At 53.8% G+C, this 27,995-nt stretch overlaps 3 protein-coding genes and 1 long non-coding RNA gene across 4 annotated transcripts; 3 read left to right on the top strand and 1 right to left on the bottom strand.

Annotated features, from left to right (window-relative positions):
- Positions 1-1,507: 1,507 nt before the first annotated feature.
- On the top strand, positions 1,508-9,890 carry EEF2 (eukaryotic translation elongation factor 2). Its single transcript, XM_041465843.1, has 15 exons — positions 1,508-1,654; positions 2,262-2,476; positions 3,164-3,345; positions 3,429-3,640; positions 4,293-4,471; positions 4,747-4,852; positions 5,113-5,226; positions 5,374-5,512; positions 6,139-6,334; positions 6,464-6,722; positions 6,940-7,047; positions 7,127-7,480; positions 8,116-8,298; positions 8,376-8,508; positions 9,240-9,890. The coding sequence occupies exons 1-15, from the start codon at positions 1,652-1,654 to the stop codon at positions 9,431-9,433; spliced, it is 2,577 nt and encodes an 858-aa protein (XP_041321777.1). The 5' UTR covers positions 1,508-1,651; the 3' UTR covers positions 9,434-9,890.
- Positions 9,891-10,034: 144 nt separating this feature from the next.
- On the top strand, positions 10,035-17,451 carry DAPK3 (death associated protein kinase 3). Its single transcript, XM_041465844.1, has 9 exons — positions 10,035-10,341; positions 11,078-11,222; positions 12,340-12,700; positions 12,994-13,123; positions 13,275-13,323; positions 13,447-13,473; positions 13,569-13,721; positions 14,142-14,187; positions 14,328-17,451. Exons 2-9 carry the CDS (start codon positions 11,161-11,163, stop codon positions 14,868-14,870), a joined length of 1,371 nt encoding a protein of 456 aa, XP_041321778.1. The 5' UTR covers positions 10,035-10,341; positions 11,078-11,160; the 3' UTR covers positions 14,871-17,451.
- A 15-nt stretch (positions 17,452-17,466) lies between these two features.
- On the bottom strand, positions 17,467-23,156 carry NMRK2 (nicotinamide riboside kinase 2). The gene is made up of 8 exons (XM_041465845.1): positions 22,979-23,156; positions 21,478-21,568; positions 20,304-20,352; positions 19,929-20,100; positions 19,015-19,086; positions 18,400-18,506; positions 17,900-17,985; positions 17,467-17,815 (listed from the first exon to the last, which is right to left on the bottom strand). The coding sequence occupies exons 1-7, from the start codon at positions 23,002-23,004 to the stop codon at positions 17,903-17,905; spliced, it is 600 nt and encodes a 199-aa protein (XP_041321779.1). The 5' UTR covers positions 23,005-23,156; the 3' UTR covers positions 17,467-17,815; positions 17,900-17,902.
- Positions 23,157-24,283: 1,127 nt separating this feature from the next.
- On the top strand, positions 24,284-25,407 carry LOC121352706. The gene is made up of 3 exons (XR_005954987.1): positions 24,284-24,335; positions 24,525-24,692; positions 25,313-25,407. It is a non-coding gene; the product is annotated as an uncharacterized LOC121352706 (long non-coding RNA).
- Positions 25,408-27,995: the final 2,588 nt, after the last annotated feature.

Genomic DNA, 27,995 nt, shown 5'->3' on the forward strand with positions numbered 1-27,995 from the left:
ACCCACGGCTAATTACAAATACCTCCCGAGAATAATAATAAATATAGTAATAATTGTAAATAATAATAATAAATATCTTGTAGTTTGCATCTTTCTCCCGACAGGCAGCTCCGAAGTCTGCTCTGGGAGCAGGGACAGGAGCCAGGGAACGGCTGGAGCTGGGCCAGGGATTTGGGATGGATCCCAGGAAAGGCTCTGCCCCCCAGGGTGGTGGGCACTGCCCGGGCTCCCCTGGGAATGGGCACATTCCCGACCTGCCAGAGCTCCGGGAGCCTTTGGAAAACCCTCTGGGACAGGTGGGATTGTTGGGGTGTCTGTGCAGGGCCAGACATCCCAACCCTGGATGATTTCAGGGTAACTCCAGTGTTTGGGGTGAAACGCTGCGCTGGGTGAGGTTTTCCAGCGCTTTCCTCTCCTTGCCCTGGACCCCACATACTAATTAAACAAAAAGGCAATTAACAGTTTCTCGGGAAGAGCAGGATGTAAATCAGGTTTCCCAGTTTTCCCTTCTAGGCCGGCAAAAGCCACGGCCGGTGCTAAAACTCCAGCAGATCGCTGTGGGAACCCCCAAGGCCGATCATTCCTGGGATGAATTCTCTCCCGGCTGGGAGAGCCGGGCACAAAGCCGTGCTGGTGTCACCCCACGGCCACCCCGCCTGTCCCTGCCTCGCACGACAGCCGGGGCTGTGCTGGGAAGGTGGGAGCTGCCAGGGACACAACTGGGATGGTCCGGCCTGGAGAGGCTTTGGGGTGAGCTCATGGCGGCCGTCGGGACCTGAAGGGACCCCATGAAAAACAGAGAGAGATTTGGGATAAGGGATGGAGGGACAGGAGGCAGGGAATGGCTTCCCCCTGGCCGTGCCCAAGGCCAGGCTGGAGCAGCCTGGGATGATGGGAGGCGTCCCTTCCGCGGCACTGGATGTTCCTCCATGTCCCGAACCACTCACTCGGTGATTTCTGCCAGCTCTAGGGCGCACAGGGGCGGCTCGGAGCCCGGGCCCCGCGGTTCCGTGACCCCGGGCCCGGCGGGGCTCCGGCCGGTGCTGCCCCCGCGCTCCTCCCCGCCAGCAGGGGGCGCTGCAGCCCGGCCCGCCCGGAGCATGCGCACTGCGGCCACCCTGCGGGACCGGGGCGGGGCGCGCCGGACCCACCGGTACCAGGGGCCGCTGCCTGACACCGGGCTCGGCCCTACCGCCTTCTCCTAGTGGCCGAGCCCCCGTGCTCGGCTGCCGCTCGGTGATACCGCTCCGAGGGCGGCCTCACCGACGCCGGTGCACCGGGTCTGTTCTTACACCGGCAGCTGGAGGGGTGGACTTTCAACCCGCCGCAGCCCGGGCGGGGCGGGGCTGTCGCTGCCGGTCGCTGTTCCCCCGGTGTCGCCTCGCTGCAGTGCCGGTGCAGCCGCGGTGACACCCACGTGGTGCCGGCGAGGCGGAACAGCCTCCCGACCATAGAGTCCGCGGGATAGAGCGGCGCGGCCGCGCACGCGCTCTGAGCAGCCCCCGCCCCTCAACGCCACCGCCCTATAAGAGGGCGCCGGCTGACGTCAGCGCTCTCTTCCGCCCGCTCTGCGCTCGCCAGCGAGACAGGGCCGAGCCGCCGCCATTGCCGTGACCCCCCCGCCCCGCAGCATCCGCCGCCATCCGCCACCATGGTGAGCCCCCGCCGCCCGCCGCCGCTCCCTGCGGGATGAGCGGCCATCGCGCTTCCCCTATCGCCGGGGATGGCGGCTCCGCGAGCGCCGCGGGTCCCACGGCGGCGGCTGCGGCCTGTGCTGCCGGGCTGGGCCGCGGCTGCGGGGAGAGGGTGGGGCGGCGAGAGGGGGCCGGTTCGGGCGGCCGTGACACCCCCGGAGCCGGCAGGAGCCGTCGGTGCCGGTGCTGCCGTTGCCCCGCGGGCTCGGGAGCGGCCGCGCTGATGTGGCAGCGCGGTGGTGGCGCCGGGGACGGGGCGCTGCGGTGCCGGTCGTGCCTTATGTAACGCTGCGGTCTGGGCTGTCACTGGCACCGGCACCGGCCCGGGCTCGGTTTTTGAGGGCGTTTTGCGCCCTGCACCCGCTGACACCGCGGCTTGAGGGACACGGGGCCGGGAGGGGTTGGCGCTGCAGCCCCGCTGCGGTGCCCTTGCTGCGGGTTGTGTTGTCACCCAGGCAGAGGTGGTGTCACCGTGATTATGGCAGGTATTTATGGGAGGTTCGGCTTCCTTGGGATTGCTAAAGCTGTTTTTATACACGCTGAGTCCCCCTTCTCCCCTCCCTCAAGGTGAACTTCACAGTAGACCAGATACGGGCCATCATGGACAAAAAGGCCAACATCAGGAACATGTCCGTGATCGCCCACGTGGACCACGGCAAGTCCACGCTGACGGATTCCCTGGTGTGCAAGGCCGGGATCATCGCCTCGGCGCGGGCCGGTGAGACCCGCTTCACCGACACCCGCAAGGACGAGCAGGAACGGTGCATCACCATCAAATCCACGTGAGTGCCCTCCCTCAGCCTCCTGCTGCTCCCTGGGCTGAGCTCTGCGGGATTTGGCTCCTCCAGGAGGTGGGAGAAAATGCTGTTGGGCTTTGGTCTAGTCTAGAAGCTCATCTCCTGCTCTTGAGGGTCTTGAATGGTGGAGCAAGTGTTGATTGCTCAGTCGTTGAGCAGTTCTTTGCTGGGCACTGGGGAAGCAGGAGCTTCATCCTCCCAGCTGAGCACCAGGATTGTTGGATGTCCTGTGGATGTGGTGTGGAGACTCCTGGGAGCATTTCTGGGGGTCTTCCTGGTGGGTGTGCTGCCACAGGGAGTGTGAGGACTCTGAGGGGCTTGAAAAGGGGTGGAGAACATGGTTTGGATTGGTAGGAAAAGCTTAAATCCACGATTTGGGGATGGAACCCTTTATGGGTGCAGGGAGTTGGAGGAGGTTGGCATTCTGGAGGGTGTTATGGTTTAGGAAGGGCAGGTTGTAGCCTGTGCTCCTGTTATCTCACACACTGACCTCCCTGGAGTACACTTGAGGAAATCCTGGAGCCCAGCATTTAGGTTGGAAAAGCTCTCCAAGGTCACCAGCTCCAACCCAGAGCAGAGCACTGGGTGCCACCTCCAGTGGTGGCAAAACATTTCTAAACTTTGGAGAAGAATAACAGAGATCATAATTTTAATAGTTCCTCTTTCTTTCAGAGCCATTTCTCTGTTTTATGAGCTCTCTGAGAACGACTTGGCCTTCATCAAGCAGAGCAAGGATGGTTCTGGTTTCTTGATCAACCTCATTGACTCCCCTGGGCACGTGGACTTCTCCTCCGAGGTCACTGCAGCTCTGCGAGTCACTGACGGTGCCCTGGTCGTCGTGGACTGTGTCTCTGGTGAGGTTTTCTGCAGCTGGAGAGCATTTTGGGGGGTTTGGAGGTGGGGATAACTCATTCCTAGCTGCTGGTGTGTTTGGCAGGCGTGTGTGTGCAGACAGAGACTGTGCTGCGCCAGGCCATCGCCGAGAGGATCAAGCCTGTGCTGATGATGAACAAGATGGACCGAGCGCTGCTGGAGCTGCAGCTGGAGCCAGAGGAGCTGTACCAGACCTTCCAGCGCATCGTGGAGAACGTCAACGTCATCATCTCCACCTACGGAGAGGGAGAGAGCGGCCCCATGGGCAACATCATGGTGAGGGGGCTCTGAGTGCTGGGATGGAGCAGCTCCCTCCTCAGGGAGAATTCCCTATCCCAAGTGGAGGACGGGGAAGATCTTGAGGGTGCCTGAACTGCCAGGCTTGGGGCTCTTGCTGGCTCCCCTCCCAAATTTCCTGTTCAAGGCCTGAGCAAATAAAGGCTGGGATTGTTGCCCAGAGCAGCTGTAGCTGCCCAGTCCCTCACAGTGTCCAAGGTCAGGCTGGACGGGGCTTGGAGCACCCTGGGATCATGGAAGGTGTTCCTGCCCATGGCAGGGGTGGAATGGGATGGTCTTTAACGTGTCCTTCCCACCTGCTCTGCTGCTGGGTTCCTGGGAAGGGAGCAGGGCTGTGGGTGTCAGGTTCTGAGGAGAAGCTGGAGGTGTCCATGCCTTCCTGATCCTCCTGGGAAGGATGGCAATCCTACCTGCACGAGAACCTGAGCACACACCTGCTGGGAGTGGAGGAAAACCAACCCAGTTCTGTGGTGCAGAGCTGAAATGGTGCCTGTCCCACAGCTCAGAGGTGGTCATGAGACAGAACTGTTCAGACTCTCAGTGTCCTGAAGGCCCATTTTGTACTGGAGTGTTTTGGGATGGGGTGGGCTGGGGGCTGCTCCCCTGACCCAGCTCTGCTGTTCCCTGTCAGATTGACCCGGTGCTCGGGACCGTGGGCTTTGGCTCGGGCCTGCACGGCTGGGCCTTCACCCTGAAGCAGTTTGCTGAGATGTACGTGGCAAAGTTTGCTGCCAAGGGAGATGCCCAGCTCAGCCCGGCCGAGCGTGCCAAGAAAGTTGAGGACATGATGAAGAAGCTGTGGGGAGACAGGTGAGGAGGGAATGGTGGTGAGTGGAATTCCACGTCAGCTCTGCATGGCTGCAGCCTGACACTGCAGAGGATGGGTAAAGGGGGGAGGGCGTGGTTATGCCTAATTTAACAGGAGTTAATTATATTTTGGTGAGTGCTGGAAAGCTGAAGGAGGGGGAAAGCAGGAAATGGCTCTTCCTCAGCAGCCCTTGGCTCTGCCCTGAGCAGGCAGAGCAAGCTGTGTGTCTGTCGCTGACCTGAGCATGGACATTTGTCTGATTTCCTTCTCTCTGCAGATACTTTGACCCTGCTACCGGCAAGTTCAGCAAATCTGCCACCAGCCCTGATGGAAAGAAACTGCCCAGGACCTTCTGCCAGCTCATCCTTGACCCCATCTTCAAGGTGAGTTCCTCAGGGTTCCTCCTTGGCCGGCACCTCCCGCTCTGCGCTTCCGTTCCGTGCGTGATGATGGAAAATTTCTTCACTTTGACCTGACTCGTTTGATTGAAGAAATTGAGCTGTCTGACACACCTGGGGCACGTGGGCTGTGTCTCGGGGGGGAGGCTGGGTGCTGAGGAGGAGCAGGAATTCTCTGCAGGTGCAGTGGTGCAGCTGCTCCAAACTGGGTCACGGCAGCGCTCCAACGGCTGCTCTTGTCGCAGGTTTTCGATGCAATCATGAACTTCAAGAAAGAAGAGGCTGCTAAACTGATTGAGAAACTGGACATCAAGCTGGACAGTGAGGACAAGGACAAGGAGGGCAAACCCCTGCTGAAGGTGAGGCTGGTCTGAGCCCTCTGGGGAGCAGCTGAGCAGTTGTGCTGCTCCATCTGTGTCAACATCATCCTGGTGGGGAGGTGGGAAAAGAGGGGGAGGTGAACCCCTGTTGTGAACACTCTGACTGGGTCCTGCTGCTCTGCCCAGGCCGTGATGAGGCGGTGGCTGCCAGCTGGAGATGCCCTGCTGCAGATGATCACCATCCACCTGCCTTCCCCCGTCACAGCCCAGAAGTACCGCTGCGAGCTGCTCTACGAGGGCCCCCCTGACGATGAGGCTGCCATAGGTAGGATGAGCTGCTGCTTTGCTGCCAGGCCTCAGCTCCAGCACCCCTGTAACCAGTTTGTTCTCCATGTGCACGGCCCAGGAGTGTCTGGGATTGAGTCTGTATCTTTTCTAGCATGGATCAAAGAGGATTAGTGGCTCACAGCTTGGTTCTGGAGCACTGAGCTGGCTGAGTAGTCTCAGAGTAGGCTGAGGGTCCATCTGAGCCTGGACTTGTTGAAGACGTTTCTTGGTGGTGTGATCTTCCATGGAATCTCAGAATAGATTGGGTTGGAAGAGATCTTGAAAGGTTAGCCCCATCTCCTGCCATGGTAGGGACACCTTCCACTGTCCCAGGCTGCTCCAAGCCCTGTCCAGCCTGGCCTTGGACACTTCAGGGATCCAGGGCAGCCACAGCTGCTCTGGGCACCCTGTGCCAGGGCCCCACCTCCCTCCCAGGGAAGAATCCCTTCCCAGTATCCCATCTGTCCCTGCTCTCTGGTAGTGGGAAGCCATTCTCCATTTCCTCTTGTCCAGACAAAAGCCCTTGGGCTGGGACAGTGGGTATAGGTCTTGAGTTGGAGTTTTGGGCTGGGTGCCAGATACATCAATACCTCTGGGCTAAGCTGGTCTCTCTCCCCCTCCCAGGCATTAAGAACTGTGACCCCAAAGGCCCCCTGATGATGTACATCTCCAAAATGGTGCCAACCTCTGACAAGGGACGTTTCTACGCTTTTGGCCGTGTCTTCTCTGGTCTCGTCTCAACTGGCTTGAAAGTCAGAATCATGGGACCAAACTACACACCTGGCAAGAAGGAGGATCTGTACCTGAAGCCAATTCAAAGGTGTGTCCTGGCTGGGGTGTTCTGGTGCTGTCTCAGGTCTCTTCTTGTGTCTGAGGTGTATCAAGGTGCTTGGCTGTGGGGCCGAGTGGGATCTCCTCCCCAGCCTCACTAACCCAACTTTCCCTTTAGGACCATTCTCATGATGGGCCGTTACGTGGAGCCCATTGAGGACGTGCCTTGTGGAAACATCGTGGGGCTGGTCGGCGTGGACCAGTTCCTTGTGAAGACTGGAACCATCACCACCTTCGAGCACGCCCACAACATGAGGGTCATGAAGTTCAGCGTCAGCCCCGTGGTGCGCGTGGCCGTGGAGGCCAAGAACCCGGCCGACCTGCCCAAGCTGGTGGAGGGGCTGAAGCGCCTGGCCAAGTCTGACCCCATGGTGCAGGTGAGTGGATGGGGCAGGAATGGATCCAGGGGTGCTGCCCCCAGTCCTGGGAAAGTATTGAGTGTTGCTCTCTGGCTTGGTGCTGTGACAGCGCCAGATCGGTGGGGAGAACATCTAGAAGCTCTGTGGGTCAAACACAAAAAACACGTAGAGAGCTGCTGGTGTTTGTGGCTGTGGCTCGTTCTGAAGCTTCACCTGCTGTTCCTGGTGTTCCCAGTGCATCATCGAGGAGTCTGGGGAGCACATCATCGCTGGCGCTGGGGAGCTGCACCTGGAGATCTGCCTGAAGGACCTGGAGGAGGACCACGCCTGCATCCCCATTAAGGTAGAGAGGCTGAGTGCTGGCTGAGCTCGGGGTGGGGTTTGGCCAGCTCTGGTGCCTCACACCCACCGTGTCCCTGCAGAAATCGGATCCCGTGGTGTCCTACCGCGAGACAGTAAGCGAGGAGTCCAACGTGATGTGCCTTTCCAAGTCCCCCAACAAGCACAACCGGCTGTACATGAAGGCACGGCCCTTCCCCGACGGCCTGGCCGAGGACATCGACAAGGGCGAGGTGTCAGCCCGGCAGGAGCTGAAGCAGCGGGCGCGGTACCTGGCCGAGAAGTACGAGTGGGACGTCACCGAGGCCAGGAAGATCTGGTGCTTCGGGCCCGATGGCACCGGCCCCAACATCCTCACTGACATCACCAAGGGAGTGCAGTACCTCAACGAGATCAAGGACAGCGTGGTGGCTGGCTTCCAGTGGGCCACCAAGGAGGTGAGGCCTGCTGTCTTGGTCTGGGTGGCATCCGTGGTTCTACTCTTCCTTATTTTTTTTATGCTTCTCATGGAGCAAAATGTTACATCTGGAAATCCAGTGAATAACACCACTGGCTTCAGGAGGAAAGGTGCTTTGAGGGTGTTGACAGGGATCTGGCCTTATCTAGCAATTTTCAGGATTAGACAGGAGAGGACTGCAGGGTAAATTGACAGACTAGGAACAGCAACAGGAAGGATCCATTTTCGTATACCTTTCCGTTTGAGGGAGATTCCAAGCCAGGAACTTTGGTGGCATTACTGAGACCAAAAAAAAAAAAACCATTTCCCTTGGCCAAATACTTGAGTTTCAGCCCCATAAATGTGTGACAGCTCTTGTGGCTTGAACCTCAGAGCTGAGAATGCTGCAGTGGTGGCACAGAGCTGGGAGCTGCTGCCCCACCGACCCCGTAGGTTGGGAAAGACCTCCCAGAGTCCAACCTTTGTAGCTTTGAAGCTTCATCCCTCAGCAGGGAGGTCAAGTGGCTCCTGGGTGAGCTTGCTGCTCAACGAGCTGCTTCCACAGAGCTCCTGTGAGCAGCACCCCGTGTGGGGGACACCCCGGGGCGGTGCTGTGACCCCGCTGTGCCCTGGCAGGGTGTGCTGTGCGAGGAGAACATGCGCGCCGTGCGTTTCGACGTGCACGACGTCACCCTGCACGCCGACGCCATCCACCGCGGCGGCGGCCAGATCATCCCCACGGCCCGGCGCTGCCTCTACGCCTGCGTGCTCACCGCCCAGCCGCGCCTCATGGAGCCCATCTACCTGGTGGAGATCCAGGTGAGCAGCCCCTGCCAGCCCTCAGGGGAAAGGGGGATGGCAGCTGGGCGCGGTCCTGACTCCGTTCTCTCGCGCAGTGCCCGGAGCAGGTGGTGGGAGGCATCTACGGCGTGCTGAACAGGAAGCGTGGCCACGTGTTTGAGGAGACCCAGGTGGCCGGGACCCCCATGTTCGTGGTCAAGGCCTACCTGCCTGTCAACGAGTCCTTTGGTGAGTCCTGGAGCCGTGCTGGGAGGGAGAGCCTTGGGAGGGACCTCAGGAGATCCTTGAGTTGAGCTGTTCACCCAGCACTGAACCGTGTCCCCAAGTGCCACATCCACTCAGATTTGAAAGCCCCCAAGGGTTGGGGACTCTAGCACTGTCCTGGGCAGCCATGCCAGGACTTGACCATCCTTCTGACCATCTTTCCTAGAAAGCTCTGACCCTGCCTTGGTGCAGCTTAGGGTTAGGGTGTTTCCTCTCATTCTCTTGTTGCCTGGGAGAAGAGACCAAGGTTGCAGAATATTCTGGGTTGGAAGTGCCACTTCTTCCAGTGCCACTCCTGCCATGGGCAGGGACACCTTCCACTGTCCCTGGCCTTGGACATTTCCAGGGATCCAGGGGCAGCCCCATCTGCTCTGGGAATTCCATCCCAGACCTTCACCACCCTCCCAGAAGTTCCTTATATTCCCAATATCCTATCTATCCCTGCCCACTGGCAGTGGGAAGCCATTCCCCATGTCCTGTCCTTCCATGTGTTTGTCCAAAGTCCCTCTCCAGTTTCAGGCATTAAAAGGGTCTCTGAGTTCTTCCTGGAGCCTTTTTTCCACTCCCACCTCACACTGGTTGGCCTCTCAGGAGGCTTTTGAGAGCTGCTCTGGTTTCCTCCGGTCTCTCCATGGAAGCAACATTAAACTACAACCACTCCTGTCCCACCTCACCTTTTGCCTTGTCCCTCGCAGGTTTCACAGCAGATTTGAGGTCCAACACGGGGGGCCAGGCCTTCCCCCAGTGTGTCTTTGACCACTGGCAGATCCTGCCCGGGGACCCCTTCGACAGTGCCAGCCGGCCGTGCCAGGTGGTGGCCGAGACCCGCAAGCGCAAAGGGCTGAAGGAGGGAATCCCTGCCCTCGACAACTTCCTGGACAAACTCTAATGACACTCATGGAACTCTGGGAGAGCAGGAAAAATTTAATTAATTAGCGTTATCACCCATACCGCCAGGGGCTAGACGCCTGTGACCACCGTCTCGTTAATTAAATGGGTTTCATAGCGATTTTGAGAACTTCAAATGAGGAAAACAAACAAAAAGAAAAAAAAAAAAAAAGCCTTATAGGTTTCTGTGTTGCACATGACTCATCTTTGCCATTGTAACTAAAACATTTCCACTAGATCTGCCCAATTCTGTATTTATTTGACTCAAAAAAAGAAAAAATACTGCTGCAGAATGGCCTGGAAGGGAGTGGGGCGTGCTTAAAGAGGACAAGGAAAATGGGGGGGAAAGAGAGAGGGGGTGAGGATGCCTTATCTGCAGCGTGACTGTCCGTCGTGCCCATCGCCGCCTGTAATAGTGCCACTGGAATTAATAAAATTGGATAAATGGTGACGAAAAATGAATTTTTGGGGTGTTTTTAAGGGTGAGGGTGGTGCCCCCTGGTGGCTATGGAGGGGTGGTGCCGTACGGCCACGCTTAGCCCCGCCCACCCGTGAGTAGGGGCGGAGCTTCTGGCAGAGTGGGCGGGGCTTGTGAGTATGGGCCGCTGGACATGAGCGCCGGCCCTTTTCCCTGGGAAACAAAACTCACCAGGCCAGGTTCCTGATGTCAGTTTGCAGGAGGCACTTGGCACTGTCAAACCAGCCACACTTGCCTGTGGTGGCACCTTCCATGCGGGAGGAACCCTGCGCCGTTCGGAGCCCTGCGCCGTTCGCAGCTCCCGCCGGCCGCCGGCGCCCTCAGGACGCGGCCGTGTGGGCGGGGCTTCGCGCGCGGCGTGGTTTGCGCTGAGGGGGCGGGGCCTGCTGTGCTGGAATGTGGCGGCGGCGGCGCGGGCGGCGGCGGCCCAGGTTGGGAAACGGGGGCCGGTTCTAATGAGGGGTCTGAGAGGGGCGATGTGGGGCCGGGAGGGGAGGGGAGGGGCTGTGCGGGTGGCAGAGTGGTGATGGAGGGAGGCTGGGTGCGGTGAGGAGGGAGGGATCGCTTGGGGAGCGGTGTGGGGGGTTGAGGCCTGCGGGGTGGGGTGGGGAAGGAAGGGGGGGAACGGGGCGGCTGTGGGTGTGCGGCCTGTGGGGCCGGGAGGTGCTGTGGGTCGGGATTGGGAGCGGCCGTGGGGTTCGGGGGGATGGAAAAGGAGGGGGAGGGATTATGATGGGGAGGGGCTGAGGGTTGTGGGTGTGAGAGGGGCCCTGGGGAATTGGAGCGGGGAGGGGCAGGAAGGGGATGTGCGGGGATTGGGAAGGGGGGGCTGTGGGACAGGGAGGGGATGTGCAGGGATTGGGAACAGAGTGGGTGTGGGGGCTGTGGGGGATTGGGGGGGCTGTGGGGGATTGGGATAGAAGGGAAGTGGGCCAGGAAAGGGACGAGCAGGATTGGGTGGACAGCGGGTGTGGGGCCTGTGGAGCAGGGAGAGGCTGTGGCCCCCTCCCCTTCTCTATCTGGGTTTTGGGGGGTGGTGAGACCGGGGGGTATCCCCGGGACTAGCCCGTGGCTCGGCCCCCAGCCCGGGGCTGTGCATCCCCGGGGACTCGGGGTGCCTGCGCTGGGTGCTGGTGGGACACAGCCCCCCTTTTCCCGGTGCCACAGGTGCTGATCCCCGGCTGCTCCCCGCCCCTGCCATCCAGCGCTGGCAGCAGCGGGGCGGCTCCCGCTCCAGAGGCCCCGCAGCCATGTCCACCTTCCGCCAGGAGAGCGTGGAGGACTTCTATGAGATGGGAGAGGAGCTGGGCAGGTGAGGGACATCCCGCTGCTTTCTGGGGGGGCTTCCATGGCTGCACCCCCTGCCAGGAGCTTCACTGGATCCGCTGCTGCATCCCCCGTGGTGCCCCTGTGCCCCCTCTGTAGGAAGGGGCCAGGGCTGTACAGAGTCAGGCACCTCTGGCAGATAGAGATTTTTTTAAAAAGCGTTAATTAGCGTTGTTCCCGGTGGAGCTCCGGTCCGGGCCCGGCGGCTTCCGGCCCTCCTCGGTGCCTGCGCCTGGCCCGGCGCCTGTGGGAGGATCCAGGGTGACTCAGAGCCCGCAGATGGGATTTAATCAGCCGGGATGCAGAGGCGGCGCTGGGGGAGCTGCCTCGGGATCCTCCAGCGCTGGGAGGAGCTTGGGATCTTCCAGCGCTGCCTCGGCCGCGCCAGCCCCATGCCGTGGCTCCTCCTCGGGCACTTGGGCAGCAAAAGCGTTTTGCGTCACTTAAGTGGGTTTTTTTTTTCAAAGCAGAGGAACTTCCAGGAGTTGCTCCAGGTTCTTTTGCCTCTCTGTGGCTGTGGTTGTTTGCGAGCCATGGGGAGGGATGTAGTGCCCGTGGCAAGGACCCCCCTCTGCCCCCCAGGGCTGTGTAAAGCCCCATGGCCATGATCCAGGGCTGTATAAAGGTATAAAGGATTCTCCCTGGCCATGGTTCAGAGATTTATAAAGGTATAAAGGAGTCTCCCTGGCCATGATTCAGGGATGTATAAAGGTGTAAAGGAGGCTCAGGTCCAGGTGCAGTTGCTCTGATTTCAGGCATTTCCCCTCCACCTGCCTTCTCCAGCAGGGCTTTAGGGTCTCCCACGGCTCTGGGATTTGCTCCTGGGAGCTCCAGGCTGGGAAGTGGGGGCCGATGGGGGCATCTCCCAGCCTGGGTGATCACAGCAGCACCTGAACAGCGCAGGGAGGATCTGCATCTGCCACATTCCTGGGAGGAATTCCCTTCCTCCACCCTGGCTGGTGCCAGGGCGTGCAAAGCCCAGGAGCGGGCGGGCATCACCAGATCCCACTCATGGCATTCCTGGGGGCAAAACTGCATCCTGCAGCCCCCATCCTGGAGCTGCTTGCAGCCAGGACATCCTCTCCTCCTCCCTCACCCCTCAGCGGGCAGTTCGCCATCGTCCGGAAGTGCCGGGAGAGGAAGACGGGCCTGGAGTACGCGGCCAAGTTCATCAAGAAGCGGCGGCTGTCGTCCAGCCGCAGGGGCGTGAGCCGCGAGGAGATCGAGCGCGAGGTGGACATCCTGCGCGAGATCCAGCACCCCAACATCATCACCCTGCACGACATCTTCGAGAACAAGACCGACGTGGTGCTCATCCTGGAGCTGGTGTCCGGAGGGGAGCTCTTCGATTTCCTGGCCGAGAAGGAATCCCTGACGGAGGAGGAGGCCACCCAGTTCCTCAAGCAGATCCTGGACGGGGTGCACTACCTGCACTCCAAGCGCATCGCCCACTTCGACTTGAAGGTGAGCTCTGGGAGCTGCAGACACCCCACTGGGAGCATGGATGAGCCCCCAGGTGGGCTCTGGGAGGTACAGACACCCCGTGTTCAGCACTGGAAGCAGGGATAAACTCCCAGGTGGGGTCTGGAGATCAGTGCTGAGGAGTGGAGGTCAGTGCGCTCCTGCAGAGCAGTGGGGCTGGTGCTTGGGATCTCTCCCAGCTTGATCCCCTCATCCTCATCCTCTGGAATGAAGAGCCCAAGGCAGTTCCCCCAGGCTGGTGTGTAGGGACAGACCCAGCTCCTCTCCCCTCACAGCCAGAGAACATCATGCTGCTGGACAAGAACGTGCCAAACCCTCGCATCAAACTCATTGACTTTGGGATTGCCCACAAGATCGAGGCTGGGAATGAGTTCAAGAATATCTTTGGGACACCAGAGTTTGTAGGTGAGCATTCCTGGGGGCTCCTCGGGGTACTGAGAGCTTTGGATTAATCCTGGAGAGACACCCAGCACTCCGGTGCTGCTGCCAGGATGTGTCCATGGGGCCAGGCTTCCTTCCCCCACAATAAATCCATTTTCCCCCTTTTCTCCTGAAGCCCCGGAAATTGTGAACTACGAGCCCCTGGGGCTGGAGGCTGACATGTGGTGAGTGATTCCCCTCCCAAGCCCCTTCCCATGGCTCCAGCAGCCAATCCCCTCGTGCTGGTGCACCTCCCCTCGTGCCAAAAGCTCTGTGTGACTTCATCCTCCTCTCCCTCTCTCTTCCAGGAGCATCGGGGTCATCACCTACATCCTGTAAGTATAGGGCCTGGAGGGGACAGGGCTGCAGGATGAGCCCCCCACCTCGGCCTGGAGCCTTTTTGGGGTGTCCCAACCCACTCTCTCCTCAGGCTGAGCGGAGCCTCCCCGTTCCTGGGGGAGACAAAGCAGGAGACGCTGACCAACATCTCTGCTGTCAACTACGACTTTGATGAGGAATATTTCAGCAACACCAGCGAGCTGGCCAAGGACTTCATCCGCCGCCTGCTCGTCAAGGACCCCAAGTGAGGGACAGGGAGCAGAGCTGGGGGTTCCTCTGGGACAGGGGACAGTCCCCCCTGCCCAGCCTGCTGTGCACAGGCAGCTCCCTCTCTCCTGCCTGCGCCAGGGTGGGGTGAATTCTGGGAGCAGTAGCTCCACTGGGGTTTGGGAGGGTTTGAGCTGGGCCCCCAGAGCTCAGGGCTTGGGAAGGAGCAGCGGGGTCAGGAGGTTCCCACAGGATCCTCTGCCTGTGTTTCTCTTGGGAGACAGTTTGAGGGGTTGGGGGCTGCATGCAGCTCCTGCCTGGGGGGCCCTGAGTGCAGTGAGTTTGTCCAGGCTCAGACCCCAAAGGCAATCACAGGATCCAAGCTGCTTTTCCAGGGCTTTAGCAGAGAAAGAGGAGGAAAGCCTGTGCCCTGATGCCAGCCTTGCTGTGTTTGCAGGAAGCGAATGACCATCGCCCAGAGCCTGGAGCACCCTTGGATTAAGGTGAGAAGTTAAAGAATTGGCACTTTTTGGGTGCCTGACCCCCCGAGGCTGGGGCTCTGCTGCTCCCCCAGCCCTGTGGGGGTCGGTTTGGTGTCACGGCCTGTGGGTGGGTGCTGCAGCCACAACTGTCCCTGCCACAGGTGATCAAGAGGAGGAACGTCCGCAACGAGGACAGCTGCAAGAAGCCCGAGCGGCGCCGGCTGAAGACCACGCGCCTGAAGGAGTACACCATCAAATCCCACTCCAGCATGCCCCCCAACAACACCTACATCAACTTCGAGCGCTTCTCCAAGGTCATGGAGGAGGTGGCTGCGGCCGAGGAGAGCCTCCGAGAGCTGGAGAGGAACAAGAAGTCCTTCCAGGAGGACATCGAGGCGCTGCTGTCCATCTACGAGGAGAAGGAGTCGTGGTACAAAGAGGAGAACGAGAGCATCAGCCAGGACCTGCGGCAGATCCGGCAGGAGCTGCAGAAGACGGAGGCGCTGAAGAAGCAGGCGCAGGAGGAGACCAAGAGCGTGGTGCAGGCCGCCAACGGGCTCAAGCGGCGCTACCGCAAGCTGGAGAACCACTACGAGGCCCTGGCCAAGCAGGTGGCCTCAGAGATGAAGTTTGTGCAGGAGCTGGTGTGGTCCATCGAGCGGGAGAAGCTGCAGAGCAGCGAGGGCGACGGCAGCATCCGCTAACCCGGCCGGGCCCGGGGGCTCCGCTGCTCCCGGTCCCCCGCTCGCCCCCGGGGAGTGCCCCCGGTGTGTGGGGGGTGCTTGTGCCTCCCTGGAGCCCCCACCTCGGGGGGCTGGGGCTGTGCCACCCCGGGGCTTGGCTTCCCGCGTGCAGCTCCCGCCTGGCTCGTGTCCCTGCGCTCCCCGTCACCGCTGCCGTGCTCCGGGACGTTTGTCCCCCCCTGTCACCCGGGTCCCCGAGCTGCCCCAGTGCCCCGTGGGGGGGTTGGTGGGCACAGCTCCCCTCTATACTGCAGCAGCAGCCATGCATGGGCTGGGACCAAGGACTGATCCCTGCGTGGCCTCACACTCTGCAGCCCCCCGGAGGCCCCTGCGCCCCACATTGCCCCCAGGGTGCTGCACCCCTTGTCCCCCTGTCCCAGCCCTGGCTCCCCCTTTTCCCAGAATAAAGGTTTCTGTGTAGTGGGGTGGCAGCCTCGGCTCCTGCCATGGCGGGACGGGGCTTGGGAGGGAGATAAAGATGTGCCCCGTGGTGACAGCTCCCCCACTGTGCTCCCATTCCAAAGGGGCTTCCTTAATTTGGGGGGAAAAATGCTTTTTTTCCTTAGGAGACCCCGTGCTGGTGGGTGAGCTCGCTGTGGGCATGGAGGGAGGTCTAGGGGTGGTTTGTGGGATGTTCCCAGGCTGGGGGAGCCCCCATCTCCTCTTGCCTGAGATCCCTCACTCCTGGGGACAGGGGGAACCAGCTCCCAAAGTGCCACATTCCAGAGAACACCAGGGCAGGGAGCACGTTTCCCCTGGGAGCACCGCGGGCTTTCCGACTGCCTGTGGCCCCCTGGAGCCAAGATCCAGCAGAATTTGATCCGGGGGAATCACCAGCCAAATGCCAGAGCATGGCAGGCGTCCCCCTGGCTGGCCAGGGTGAGTTCAGCTCCAGGCCCTGGGGATTTGCTCCATTTGGGATTTATTTGTTGCTCTTCTGTGGCTCCCTGGGGATCAGGGGGGCTGCCCCACATCCCTGTCCCTGCTGACGTTCCATCAGCTGTAAGTTTCACTCCCATGCATGGGACAGGTGGAGCTGTGATAATTTAATCTGCCCTGGTGTTCCCTGCCAAGGCACTTGGCTCCCACGGGAGGTGGCGTGACTGGGGCTGTCCCAGTGTCCAGCACGGGCTCTGGCCACGTGAGGGGACACCGGGGGGCTCGGAGCCCTCAGGGTGCCCCATCCTGGCACTGTGTGTGGATTTGGTGCAGCCCCAGCTCAGCTGGCACAGGCAGTGGGTGAAAGGATGTATGGAAATGCTATAGGCCCGGCTGTTCCCAAAGGTCACATAGTGAGAAACCTTTCCTGGATTCTCTTCCTGCCAAGGGTTTGGGTTTCACACTCCCAAAAGGCTCTTGGAAGTCACTGGTCATTCACCCCAGCCTCAGAGCAGCAGGGGAATCTCACTCACGTGGATGCACGAAATGACACCAAAGTAGCTCTAAAAAAGCCAAATTTGGGGTGTGATTCATGATTTGATGAGTTCTCCTAATCCTGAAGCTGCAGGAACTCGTGTTGGGAACGAAGGGCTGTGCTGCCCGGGGGGTTCCAGTGCTGTGAGGTCAGCAGGATGTTCTGCTGCAGCCCCTCTCAGCAGCTGGAGCTGCCTTTCCCGTGACATTCCCTTCTCTGTGGACAGAGACACCAAAATGCCTTTTTTAGGCTCCCATTTCTGCTTCCCAGAGTTTGGCAGGAGGTGGGAGTGAAGGCTTTTCCCTTATAAGTCTTCACAAACCCCAAACGCTTTTGCACAGCTTAAACCAACCCGTGCAGGCACAGGGAGATCCCACGGCTGCATCCCCTGGGATCTGCTGTTCCTGCCGGAGCTGAGCTGTGGGCAGTGCTCCCCAGGGTGACGGGTCACAGCAGGGTGTCCCTGCCCGGGGGTGGTGCCATCAGAGAGGGGTGGGTGTCCCCAGGAGCCACAGCTCTTTCTGGCCACGGCATCCCTGCCCAGGACAGCTGGGAAATCATCGGAGTGGGACAAGGACAAGGAGATGGATCTGGCTCCCATCAGGCTGCTGCAAGCCCCTCCTTGGTGGGTTTTTGGGTGACTACTCATTAACTAAAATTAATTAATTAAAAGCAGCTGCTTTTCCAGAGCAGTTTCTAATTCAGGCCCCAAAATCTTGGGAAGGGACCCCCAGCCAAGTTATTTCAGTGCCTGAGAGCTGCCAGTGCTGATCCCCCGGGTTTTGTATGGGCAGCTCCACAGGCACTCAGGGATGGCACTGCCCTCTCAGGCTGAAATTTGGATGCTGTTTTAGCTTTAATGCTTCAAATGGTTCCTAGGGAAGCAGAGTTCTCATTTCTCATTCCCTGAGAAATCCCCCCAGTTCCCCTCATGGATCTGAATTCACAAACTGAGCCGTTCCCCCTGGGGCCTGTGTGAGCACCCAAACCCAAGCAGTGACACGTGGAGGGAGCTTTGAGGCCACCCAGGGCTGCAATTTCAAACACCCAGGACAGAGAGGCTGCTGTTGTCTTTTGGATGAGCTTCATACCCATTTTTATTGCAATAAAGCTGAGTGATGAATTAAATCAGGACCTCAGAAGGAGACTGAAGTGGATTTTTACTGAGTTGGTGATGTTACAAACAAGCCTTGCATGAAGCATTTGTGTCTGCAGGAGCTCTCTCCTTTTCCCAGCACAGCTCTACTTGCTCTGCTATAAAAATGCTGTTTCCAGCTTCTCTGTAAGCCAGTGGAATATAAAAGAATTAAAAAATAAACCCCACCGAGGCGATCCTGTCCACGTGGTGGGAATAAGTTATCCTCAGTTTTCAATTATATACAGAAGGGACTTGCCAAAGGCAGTGGGAGAGGAGTTCACACCAATTCCCATTCCCACTTCCAAGTATTATTTACATCACGCTGTACACGGATCTTTGGGATCCTCCCAGACCCTGGAAAGGAGGAAGGGAAAAAGGGTGAGCTCCAAGCTGTTCCCAGCACAATCCCTCATCTTCCACCCTCTGGAGTTTAGTTACCTGTCAGCAATTTAGGAGCTTGTTGTGAATATCTTCAAAGACTTGGTTGTAGAGGTCATCCCTGGACTTCAGGCCATCTAAATAAACTGGGAGAGAAAAGGGGGAGTCAGGCTGGGCTTCCCATCAGAATAAGATTTTGGGAGATTAGTTTTTAAATATTTCATACTTTATTGACCCAAAGGACAACTTGTTTTTCTACTGGAAAAACAGAAGCATCCTGAAAATACAATGGCCTGTGAAATTCTTATCCATTATAAATCCCTTATTTTTCTTTTGAACTTTTTTGTCCCCTCTGAGTCCTCAAGAGTACAAAGCAAAAGGGAATAATTTCTTAGCTCTAAAACTGCCAGTATTTATCCAAAGTAGGCCAGGATTACAACTTGGGAGTAAAAATATCACCCCGCATCATCACAGTGGAAGCTTCCTCGAATGAAATCACCCAATTCCTTAAATTCCAAGGCCAAGGCTGAAGGATTTGTGCTTGGGGAAGGAAGACTCACCCACATCCACGCCAGAGTCCTCCATCTCCTTCCTGTGTTTGAGGTACATGGGCCAGACGTGGCCGTCGAAGAGGCCGGGGGGGTCGGGCACGGTGTAATTCCGTGTACTGCAGTAAAAGCATGGAGAAGGAATGTCAGGGAGGGGCTGAGGTTCAGGCTGGGTATTAGAAAATAAATTCTCATGGAGAGGATTGTGAAGGATCAGCACAGGCTGCCCAGGCAGTGGTGGAGCCCCTGTGCCTGTGTTTGGAAGGGAGGGATGTGGCACTTGGGGACGTGGTTGGGGTGAAGGGTTCATGGCTGGGCTCCATCTCAGAGATCCTCTCCAAGCCCAGCCTGTCATTCCAAGCTGACCACATCAAACTCCCTTCCTCCCCTTCTGGCCAAATTTCCCACTCTAATCCAACTCATCCCAGACCCTGTGAATGTCCACCCCTGGCAGAGCTGGAGCAGCCTGGGGTGTGGAAGGTGTCCCTGCCATGGCAGGGCTGGGACGGGGTGACCTTTAAGGACCTTGAAGGTCCTTCCAGCCCCAAGCACTCCACGATTCCATGACTAAAAGCAATGTGAAGGACAGGAGGGAGGGACTGGAGGCACACCCAGGAATGTTCTCACCTCCTCCTCCTCTTGCACTCCTGGTAGGGCACTGCCAGGTAGTAGCGAAGGTCAAACAGCTCGATCAGAGGTCTGGGGAGGGGACAAGGACACAACGTGCAGATGTCACTTTTAATGACAGCAGAAAGCATGAAATCACCCCAGACACCACAGAAATCTCTCTGCCTCTATGGGATTTGTGTCTGTTGAAGACAACCCAAGGGTAAATGCTTCCCTCACGGGTTTGTTAACTCAAAACCACAGAAAGTTTCTTTCTGAAGGTCAGAAAGGCCCAAGCAGGGACTGTTCCCACCCAAACACCTGCCACTGCTCCTGAGGGGGATCAGAGGGGATCCTGTGGAGGATCAGGCACTGGGCTGGGAACGCTGGCTCTTCCTAGATCATTCCAAAATCAGTTTGCAGCAAAATCTGGGACAGGGCAATTCCTCAGCTCATGTTCATGGAAGCGGCCAAGGCCAGGCTGGATGGGCTTTAGGGTCCCTTCCAAACCCTTCTGGGATTCCATGGTCCTCCACAAAAACCCAGGGAGTTTCTCTGCCACAGCTTGCTCCTCTCACTAAGCTCAGTGTAGCCAGTGCTAAGCAAGCACAGGAGAGAACTGTTCCTAAATTCCAGGAGAGATTCCAGGCAGTGAATGGATTATTGCCCTCTTCTCACCAAGGTGGGGGGATGCCTGCACCCCTCTGCCAGCAAAAATCCTGCTCTGAAACTCCCCTGGAGTTCAAGGCTCTGCCCTAAATTCATCTCACTTCTACATTTAGGAGTTAATTTCACATTTTTCAGCACGAAACTCTCCGGGGTGAGAATTCGGAGCAAGGCAGGAAAGGGAAATTAGTAAAAAGGAGTTTTGAGCTCTGGCACGAGGGATTTAAGGATCTTCCCTGGCAAACCATGAAGAGTTCTCCAAACCTTACTTGTAATTATAAAGCAGGAAGCCTTCAATGACCAATACATGGATATCTTGGGAGGTTGGCTCTCTAGAGCCAGGTGTGACATTCACCCCGTGCGAACGGGCAAACTTCACTGGGTTCTCAATCCAGGCCCGCACTGTGCTCACCATTGCCTCCATATCCAAGGAATCCAACACTAGTCAGGAGAAAGGGGGTGGGTGGGAAAAAGGGACACCATCAAACACCATCAAACACCATGGGCTCCAAAGTATAAAGTAGATTGAGCTCGGTAAAGTTACAATTACGGAAATTTACTGTTAAAGCTTTTAATAACGAAAAAAGAAATACTTAGGAAAAAGAATATACATTACTGCATCCTATAGGGAACACTGCTCTTACCATCCCACTGCTTAAAGCCGTCTTCCCCGACTTCTATTTGATCTTGTGGCTGAAATATAGTGAGCAATAAAACATTGCTGCAACCTCAGCGGGATCAGTTCCCTCCGATGCCATGGGCACCTGGCCACTCCTGCACCACACTCCACCCCTGGGCACTGCACCACAGCCCCGCCTGGGCTGCAGGAACGTTCACTCTCCCAGCCTGCCCCAACCCCAAGAGCTCTGGGAAGTTCCCTCGGCTCACTCACACCACTCTGGATAAAGATTTTTATGTTAAGCACTCGATACGTTGTTTTGTTAGTTGGTAAAATACTGCAGGGTGTTGTTTGTAAATCGACATATAGGGGTTTTAAAGTGTAGATACAGTTAAATAAGTGCTAGAATGTACATTTTTTTAATAGAATAGGTATTTGAGCTCCTCTAATAAAAATGCAGGTGGGTATAGCAGCACTTTGGTTGCTCAGTTACTGCTTTCCTCATGTTGGCATTCACTCAGAAGAGAAGTTACAGATTTTTATGGACAATCAAACAATGCCTCCCCCAAGGGCTCCTAAGTGACCAAAGACTGAGCACACGATGCTGGGGCTGGAGCACTTCATGTTTTGGGGATGACCCACAACTGCTCCAAGTCCATTCCTGCATCTCTTGGACTTGCACGTGTGGACAGCTCCAGGGATATCATCATTCCCATGAAATGTGCAGGGTTTAGGAACACTCTGCACTCCCAGGCAGAAGGCAGTGAAAGTCTTCTGCATTCATCTCTGCAATATTTTAACTGGGCTCTGATACAGATCTATCAAAGTTCCCCCATAAAACCCCCTTTCCATATTTAAACCAGCACAGAGGTGCTTAAATCCTAAAGCATCATTTAGCAGTCTCATTCTTAATTTAATAAAATAACGTGGGAAATCCCAACATGGAGAAAATCATTCATGCAGAGCACAGTAAATAACCTCTGCCTGAAATCAGTACTAAATTTAAATCTGTTGTTAACACTTAAAGTCTCCTGTGGCATTTGTAAAGGTCAGGAACTTCCCACCTGTCCAGTCATTTAAAAATCAAATATATATATATATAAAAACCCCCACAAAACCAGAAAGCTTGTGGCTCCTAAGCTGTCAAAGCTGACTTGCCCTGCATGTACATTTAACACCGCAAGGAAGAGGAGACTCACCTTGAAGAAATCATCCTGATGGACCACGCAGCAGTTGGGGAGCGCCTTGACGAGCCTGTTGGTCAGGGTGGTTTTGCCACCGTTGGTGACCCTGCACGGAGCGGGGCGACACAGAGGTGGAAAAATCGCATTAGAACCGGTCTGGGAGCCACGGGGACCCGCGGCGGGACAGACACCGCCGAGGGAGCCGGGCCCTGAGGGAGCCGGGCCCTGAGGGAGCCGGGCATTGACCCTGAGGGATCCGAACCCCGCCCAGCAGCGGGAGCCCCTGAGGGATCCGAGCCCCTGAGGGATCCGAGCCCCTGAGGGGACCCCGACATTGCCCCTGCGGGTCCCCACCCCCGCCCGCCCCTCCCCGTTTGAATTTCCCGCCCCTCCAGCGCCGCTCGCCGATTGGCTGCGACCACCCCCAGCCCCGCCTTTTCCCCGGCTGCCGATTGGCCGTCACCGCCCCTTCCCGGTCGTGCCCCCTTCCAGCGCCCCGCGCGCGCGCGCGCTTCGGCCGCGTGTAACGGCCCGCGCCGCTTCCCGCGCGCGCGCAACGGCGGCGCTGAGGGGAGCGCGCGCGCGCGGGGCCGCCATGGCCGGTCCCTGACAGCCCGGACCCTGAGGGAGATGGAGCGGCCGAGCCGCCCTCACTCCCTCATACACCCCATAACCCGTTTAATGAAAAAGCCCTGAATATTCCTCCTTTTTTTTTTCTTTAAATCCCATGGCTGTATAAATCCCTCCGTCGCATATTATTATTAATGTATAATCATTCTAATAACCCGTATTACCCTTCACGGTTCCATTTCCGGAACTCTCCCGCCGCACTCTCACCCCCTCCCAGCACGAGCACAACTTCAATCCTGCTTTTTAAAATTAAAAGCAATGCCCTTTATACACCACCACCCCATTTTAATAGAAACGGGATTTTCCCCCCTCTTCGTCTTGCAGAGAAAACTTTAAAAGAATTTTCTTGGTCTATCTGGCCTCTAAATTTACTTGAGAGAGTGTTTTTTGCCATCTCAGCATCCCTCCTCTTAAAACTATAAAAGGATATAAAACTGTGGATAAAAGTATCTCTACAAATATATAAACGTGTAAGTATATAATTTGCATATATAAATATATATATAACACGAATAAGTATATAAAATGTAAAGTGTATATAGATAAGTCTGTATGAAAGGATGTGCTGCCCTGCAAAACTCCGTTGAAACAGCATCCATCCTTTAAATCTTATTAAATATATAATAAATTAAAAAGATATATCAAGTAAAAGTACATCTAAAAGTATATATTGATATATATTAAAGAATATATAAAAGTGGATGTCACCCTGCTGTATTTAAGCATCACACGAATTAACACTCATCAAGTTGCATCATCTCTCAAATCCTATATCCCGAAAATTTTATATTCTTTTATATTATTTTATTTTATAACCAGATAAACAACCCCCAAAAATTCAACCAGGAAAAACCATAAAATAAACCAGATTTTAGCAGGGACTTACCCTCCGATGCCTATAATATATTTCATTTTGCCGAGTCGCCTCTTGAGCCGGAATGTGGCGAGAGAGGGGGGAAAAAAAACCCCAAAAAAAACCAAAAAAAAGAACTTTTTCTTTTTTTGAGCGGAACAAAAACCCCGCTGTCCCTGTTCCTTTTTTTTCCCGTGTTCTGCTCTGCCTCCCCGAGCCTTTCATTGAGGAAAAGGCGTTTTTGGGGAGGATTTATAGCGCCGTGTCCCCGCCCCGAGGAGCCCTGTGACCGTCATGAGCCGCGGTGTCACGTTTGGGGCAGGGCGGCCGAGCCTCAATGTCACTTTTTGGGGGGGTTCGACCCCTCAATGTCACTTTTTGGGGGGTTCGACCCCTCAATGTCACCTTTTGGGGGGGTTCAAACCCTCAATGTCACTTTTTGGGGGGGTTCAAACCCTCAATGTAACATTTTGGGGGGGGGGGTTCGACCCCTCAATGTCATTTTTGGGGGGGTTCAAACCCTCAATGTCACTTTTTGGGGGAGTTCAACCTCTCAATGCCACATTTTGGGGGGGTTTAACCCCTCAATGTCACTTTTTGGGGGGGTTTAACCCTTCAATGTCACTTTTTGGGGGAGTTCAACCTCTCAGTGTCACATTTTGGGGGCGTTCAAACCCGCAATGTCACTTTTTTGGGGGGGGTTCGACCCCTCAATGCCACATTTTGAACAGTTTCAACTCAATATTGTCACATTTTGGGGGAGTTTCAGCCCCTCAGTGTCACATTTTGGGGAGGGTTTAACCCTCCAGTGTCACATTTTTGGGTGATTTAACCCCAAATGTCCCATTTTAGTGGGGGTTAACCCCTCAGTGTCACTTTTTGGGCAGTTTCAACCTGACAATGTTACATTTTAGCATATTTTAACCTCCAAACATCACATTTTGGGGGGGTTCAGCCCACCCCCGAGTGCCACATTTTGGGGGCTTTTCAACCCACCCTTCAGCGTCCCATTTTTGGGGTGTTCAACCCCCCAGAACCCCAATTTAGAATCCTTTCACCCAACCCTTCGAGTCACACTTTGTGCTGCTCCAACCCTCAAATCCCACATATTTTGGGGTGGAATAAACCCTTCAACCCCCCCAAAAATCACATTTTTTCTTGCGATTCCACCCATTTGAGGGGAATTTCAGCCCACCCTGCCAGCTCCCGTTTTTGGGGGGCTCACCCACCCCCACGTCACCCTGCACCTGTCCCTCTCCCTCGCTGGCCCCATCACTGTGGTGGCCAAAAATAACTTTTTGGCCAGCTCTTGCTTTTCCTAAATTAGTCATGAGGCAGGTGGAAATGTCACCCTGCCACCATCCCGGGGAGCCACAGAGGAAATAATTAAGTCGGGATTTTTTTTTTTTCCTTGCTGTCTCCCCTCCTTTATTCCCCAAATCCCCCCCCCCAAAAAAAAAAAAAAAAAATCTGATTATTTGAAACTCATCCAGGGAAAGGAATTTTTCTCTAAACTCCTAGGAAAAAAAAAAAAAGGGAATTAAATTTCAATTTTTTAAATTTTTATTTTCCTTTTCAGTCGAGCTGTTCAGAGGAAGGAATGAGGAGTGAATCTTCCGGAATGTCTCTTTACAAGGAATTTTTGGAACAGTTTATTTTTTGTAAATAGACCCAAATTCCTAAACAATTATCTCTCCAGAGAGCCTCCTCCTCCCCGGTTAACTCACATAAAAGAAGGCTTTTTAAGGTAAGTTAACTCCACACCTTGTGAAACCTGGGCTTTAATTTGAATTATTCCAGATGTTCCTTAATTGGGGTTCTGGGAGCAATGCCAGGCTTTTCAACATTATTTTTTGATGTTTATAATGTGCATTTTTAAACAATATCTTGCCTTGTTCTTCCTTTTTTATAAAACCACAGTGTGGCAGGATTAAAAGGTCGCTGTTAAAAGTATCAAAGGGATGGTAAAAAAAACCAGTAACACCAAATTTGGGTATTTGGGGTCCTGTTTGACATTTTGCCTTGGAGTCTTCAGCTTTTACAGTGTAAAATCCAAATATCCAGGATTCCAAGGGAAGTTTTGGAAGGAATATACATATTTTATATATATATCTAAAAAAAATTTAAACTTTTCTATATATATATGTATATATATATATATATATATATATATGTGTATGTATGTATATATGTTTTGGGTTTGGTTTTTTTTGCATCTTCTTTGCCTCATTCCACCCCATGGCACCATCCCACTCCTTCTTCATATCCCCATTATTTTCATTATTTCCCTCTAATTATGTTTGATGCCATTAACTTTTATTCAGACCTGCTCCTGAGCTGTGTTTGATTTTAATTTCTCTCTTTCAGGCCTGAAGAAGAAGTTTGTGGCCTCAAACTTCCTTTGTCTCAGCTCAGCTCTGTCCGTTGAGCTAAAATAAAAATAAAAATGTTGTTTTTCTCCTCAAAGCTGTTTCTGCTCCTCAGCCACAAGGCCAGGTGCTGAAATGAGCTGCTCATGAATAAACATGAGCTGCTAATTAGGGCAATTTTAACTGGCAGAGGTCAAGATTCTGGAGGTTTTGCAGGGAGGAAATTGAAGGCAAGAAAAGAAATCAGGTTTAAGGTAGAACCTGGTGAATTTATGGGTGGGAATACAGCAAATGAGCTTTTCCAGTGTTCCTATTGTTCTTATCATGAGGGGAAATATTATTAAATAATAAATAATATCATTAAATAATAAATATTACATAATACTAGAAGAAAAAATATAATATATATAAAATATATAAATAAATATATATAAAGATATAAATATATATTTTTATATAATATAATGAATATATAAATATATAAATATATATAATATATAAAATATAATATAATATATAATATATAATATAATGTAATATATATAATATTATATATTATTATATATTATTATTATATATAATATAATATATAATATTATATATATAATATATATCATTATATATGCTATATTATAATAGATAATATATATAATATATAAAAGGTATATAATATATAAAATATTGTATATGATAGATTATATAAATAATATCATATATATAATATATATTATAGGTTTCTATTATAAAATAATATATAATATATGATTATGTAGCCTATATTATAAATAATATAATAATATTGTTAAATAATAAATATTAATAAATACTTTGATTGTTCTTTGCACTTTCCCCATCAGTTCCAAGGTAAAATGATAATTCCAGAGAACTCTGGAGCTTGGATTCCTGAATTTGAACAACCCCAGGGAAGTTGAATTTCCAGCCCTGCTTGGTCCTTGCAGGGTGTCCCCACATCACCCCCTGTAATTAAGCTAAAAAATGATAAATTGTCCTCAAATTAGCTCCTACTCAAAATTTTTATGCCTTTTATTGCTGTTCTCACCCACCCTGAGCCAGGACGTTGTCAGGATGATTTTACTGTGTTTGACCTCACGAGAAGGGAAAAAGAACCAAAAAATCTCCAAAATTGTATCAAAGTTCCGAGGGAACCCGGCTGCCTCTGCTCCTGTTCTCTTCCCTCTGCTAATCCAAATATTTCTGGAAAATTCCATCCCAGTGAGGGAAATTTGTCCAGTTGGATTTGCCTGCAGGGACGTGGCTGCTGAGGATTTTACCTTTGGGAAAAACAAATAAAAAAAAAGAGATTTTGGCCAAAGTTGTATGAAAAGAAACAATGAATTTTTAGTGTATGAAAAGACACAGTGAATTTTTGGTGTATCAGAAGACACAGTGAATTTTTGGTGTATCAAAAGAAACAGTGAATTTTTGGTGTATGGAAAGAAACAGTGAATTTTTAGTGTATGGAAAGAAACAGTGAATTTTTGGTGTATCAAAAGACACAGTGAATTTTTGGTGTATGGAAAGAAACAGTGAATTTTTGGTGTATCAAAAGAAACAGTGAATTTTTGGTGTTGGAAGCACCACAATCAGGGTGGGAGCAGCAGGACTGGATTGTTTGGGATCAGGGAATCAGAGCAGTGTCCCGTTATCTCCACAAGGAATTTCAACATTTCTGTTTCTTCTGGGAACGGGAGGCTTGGAGGACACAGGAACCGGCTGTGGCTGCTCTTGGGGTTTTTTGAAGCTCAAACCTCATTCCTGTCAGTGTAAAATTCATTTTTTCTCAGTGTAAAAGCTCATTTAAAAGTTCCTTTTCCTCAGTGTAAAAGCTCATTTTTTCCTGGGTGTAAAATCTCATTTCCTTCAGTGTAAAAGCTCATTTAAAAGTGTACAAAATCTCATTTTTAAACTTTTTTTCCCCAGCCCCTCAGTGCTCCCCTTTCCCCAGTTTTTTTTTTAGGGTTGATTTTTCTCTCTCTCCTATTCCTGCTCACACCCCAGCCATGCTGGGAACTGGAATTCACCCTCATAGCTCGAATTCCCAAATTCCTGCCTGCCCTGGGAGCTGCTGCTGCCCTGGAGGTGCCTGCCTGTATTTGGAGATCCCATTCCAGCTGTCTCCTTCCTTCCTTCCTTCCTTCCTTCCTTCCTTCCTTCCTTCCTTCCTTCCTTCCTTCCTTCCTTCCTTCCTTCCCCCAAACCACAAAAATATCAAATACCACGATGAGTTATGCAAATGGCAGTGCTCAGAAATGCTTTTTTTAGCCCCCTTTTCTGGCGAGCTGCTCGTGGGTCATCTGAAACTTCCTTTTTTTGGGGTTTGTTTGTGGCAGAGATAAGTTTTATCTGCCTGACACTTTACTCATACAAATGCCATTCACCAGGGAGTCTGAATCAAAGACAGGCAATGTTCCCTCTCCAAATGTTATTTTTAGAGTACTAATGTTTACTGAAAGCTCGCATTAATATTCTTTGTTCAAACTTAGCTAAATTTAGCAGCAGGCAGTTTAATAATCCTGGAGCCACGGGGGCATCATTCCCCAGGGATTGCTGAGTTCCTGGGTGCCTGCTGCAGAACGTGACTCATTTCTTCTGCAGCTTTAATTCACAATTTTAATCCTTCACTAATCATAAGACGTTGTTTATGGCACGAGCAAGGTTAC

Source organism: Pyrgilauda ruficollis, unplaced genomic scaffold, assembly GCF_017590135.1.
Source record: "Pyrgilauda ruficollis isolate IOZ18807 unplaced genomic scaffold, ASM1759013v1 scaffold192, whole genome shotgun sequence".
NCBI lineage: Eukaryota > Metazoa > Chordata > Aves > Passeriformes > Passeridae > Pyrgilauda > Pyrgilauda ruficollis.

Excerpts from the sequence above, each read along its gene's own strand:
- EEF2 (XM_041465843.1), top strand. Across the intron at positions 5,513-6,138 it reads TGACGATGAGGCTGCCATAG|GCATTAAGAACTGTGACCCC; the intron begins GTAGGATGAGCT and ends TCCCCCTCCCAG. Across the intron at positions 7,048-7,126 it reads ACGCCTGCATCCCCATTAAG|AAATCGGATCCCGTGGTGTC; the intron begins GTAGAGAGGCTG and ends GTGTCCCTGCAG.
- DAPK3 (XM_041465844.1), top strand. The coding sequence starts at position 11,161 with ATGTCCACCTTCCGCCAGGAGAGCGTGGAGGACTTCTATGAGATGGGA. Across the intron at positions 13,124-13,274 it reads TGGGACACCAGAGTTTGTAG|CCCCGGAAATTGTGAACTAC; the intron begins GTGAGCATTCCT and ends TTTCTCCTGAAG. Across the intron at positions 13,324-13,446 it reads GGGCTGGAGGCTGACATGTG|GAGCATCGGGGTCATCACCT; the intron begins GTGAGTGATTCC and ends TCTCTCTTCCAG.
- NMRK2 (XM_041465845.1), bottom strand. The coding sequence starts at position 23,004 with ATGAAATATATTATAGGCATCGGAGG. Across the intron at positions 20,353-21,477 it reads ATCAGGATGATTTCTTCAAG|CCACAAGATCAAATAGAAGT; the intron begins GTGAGTCTCCTC and ends ACTATATTTCAG. Across the intron at positions 19,087-19,928 it reads TTCCTGCTTTATAATTACAA|ACCTCTGATCGAGCTGTTTG; the intron begins GTAAGGTTTGGA and ends TCCCCTCCCCAG.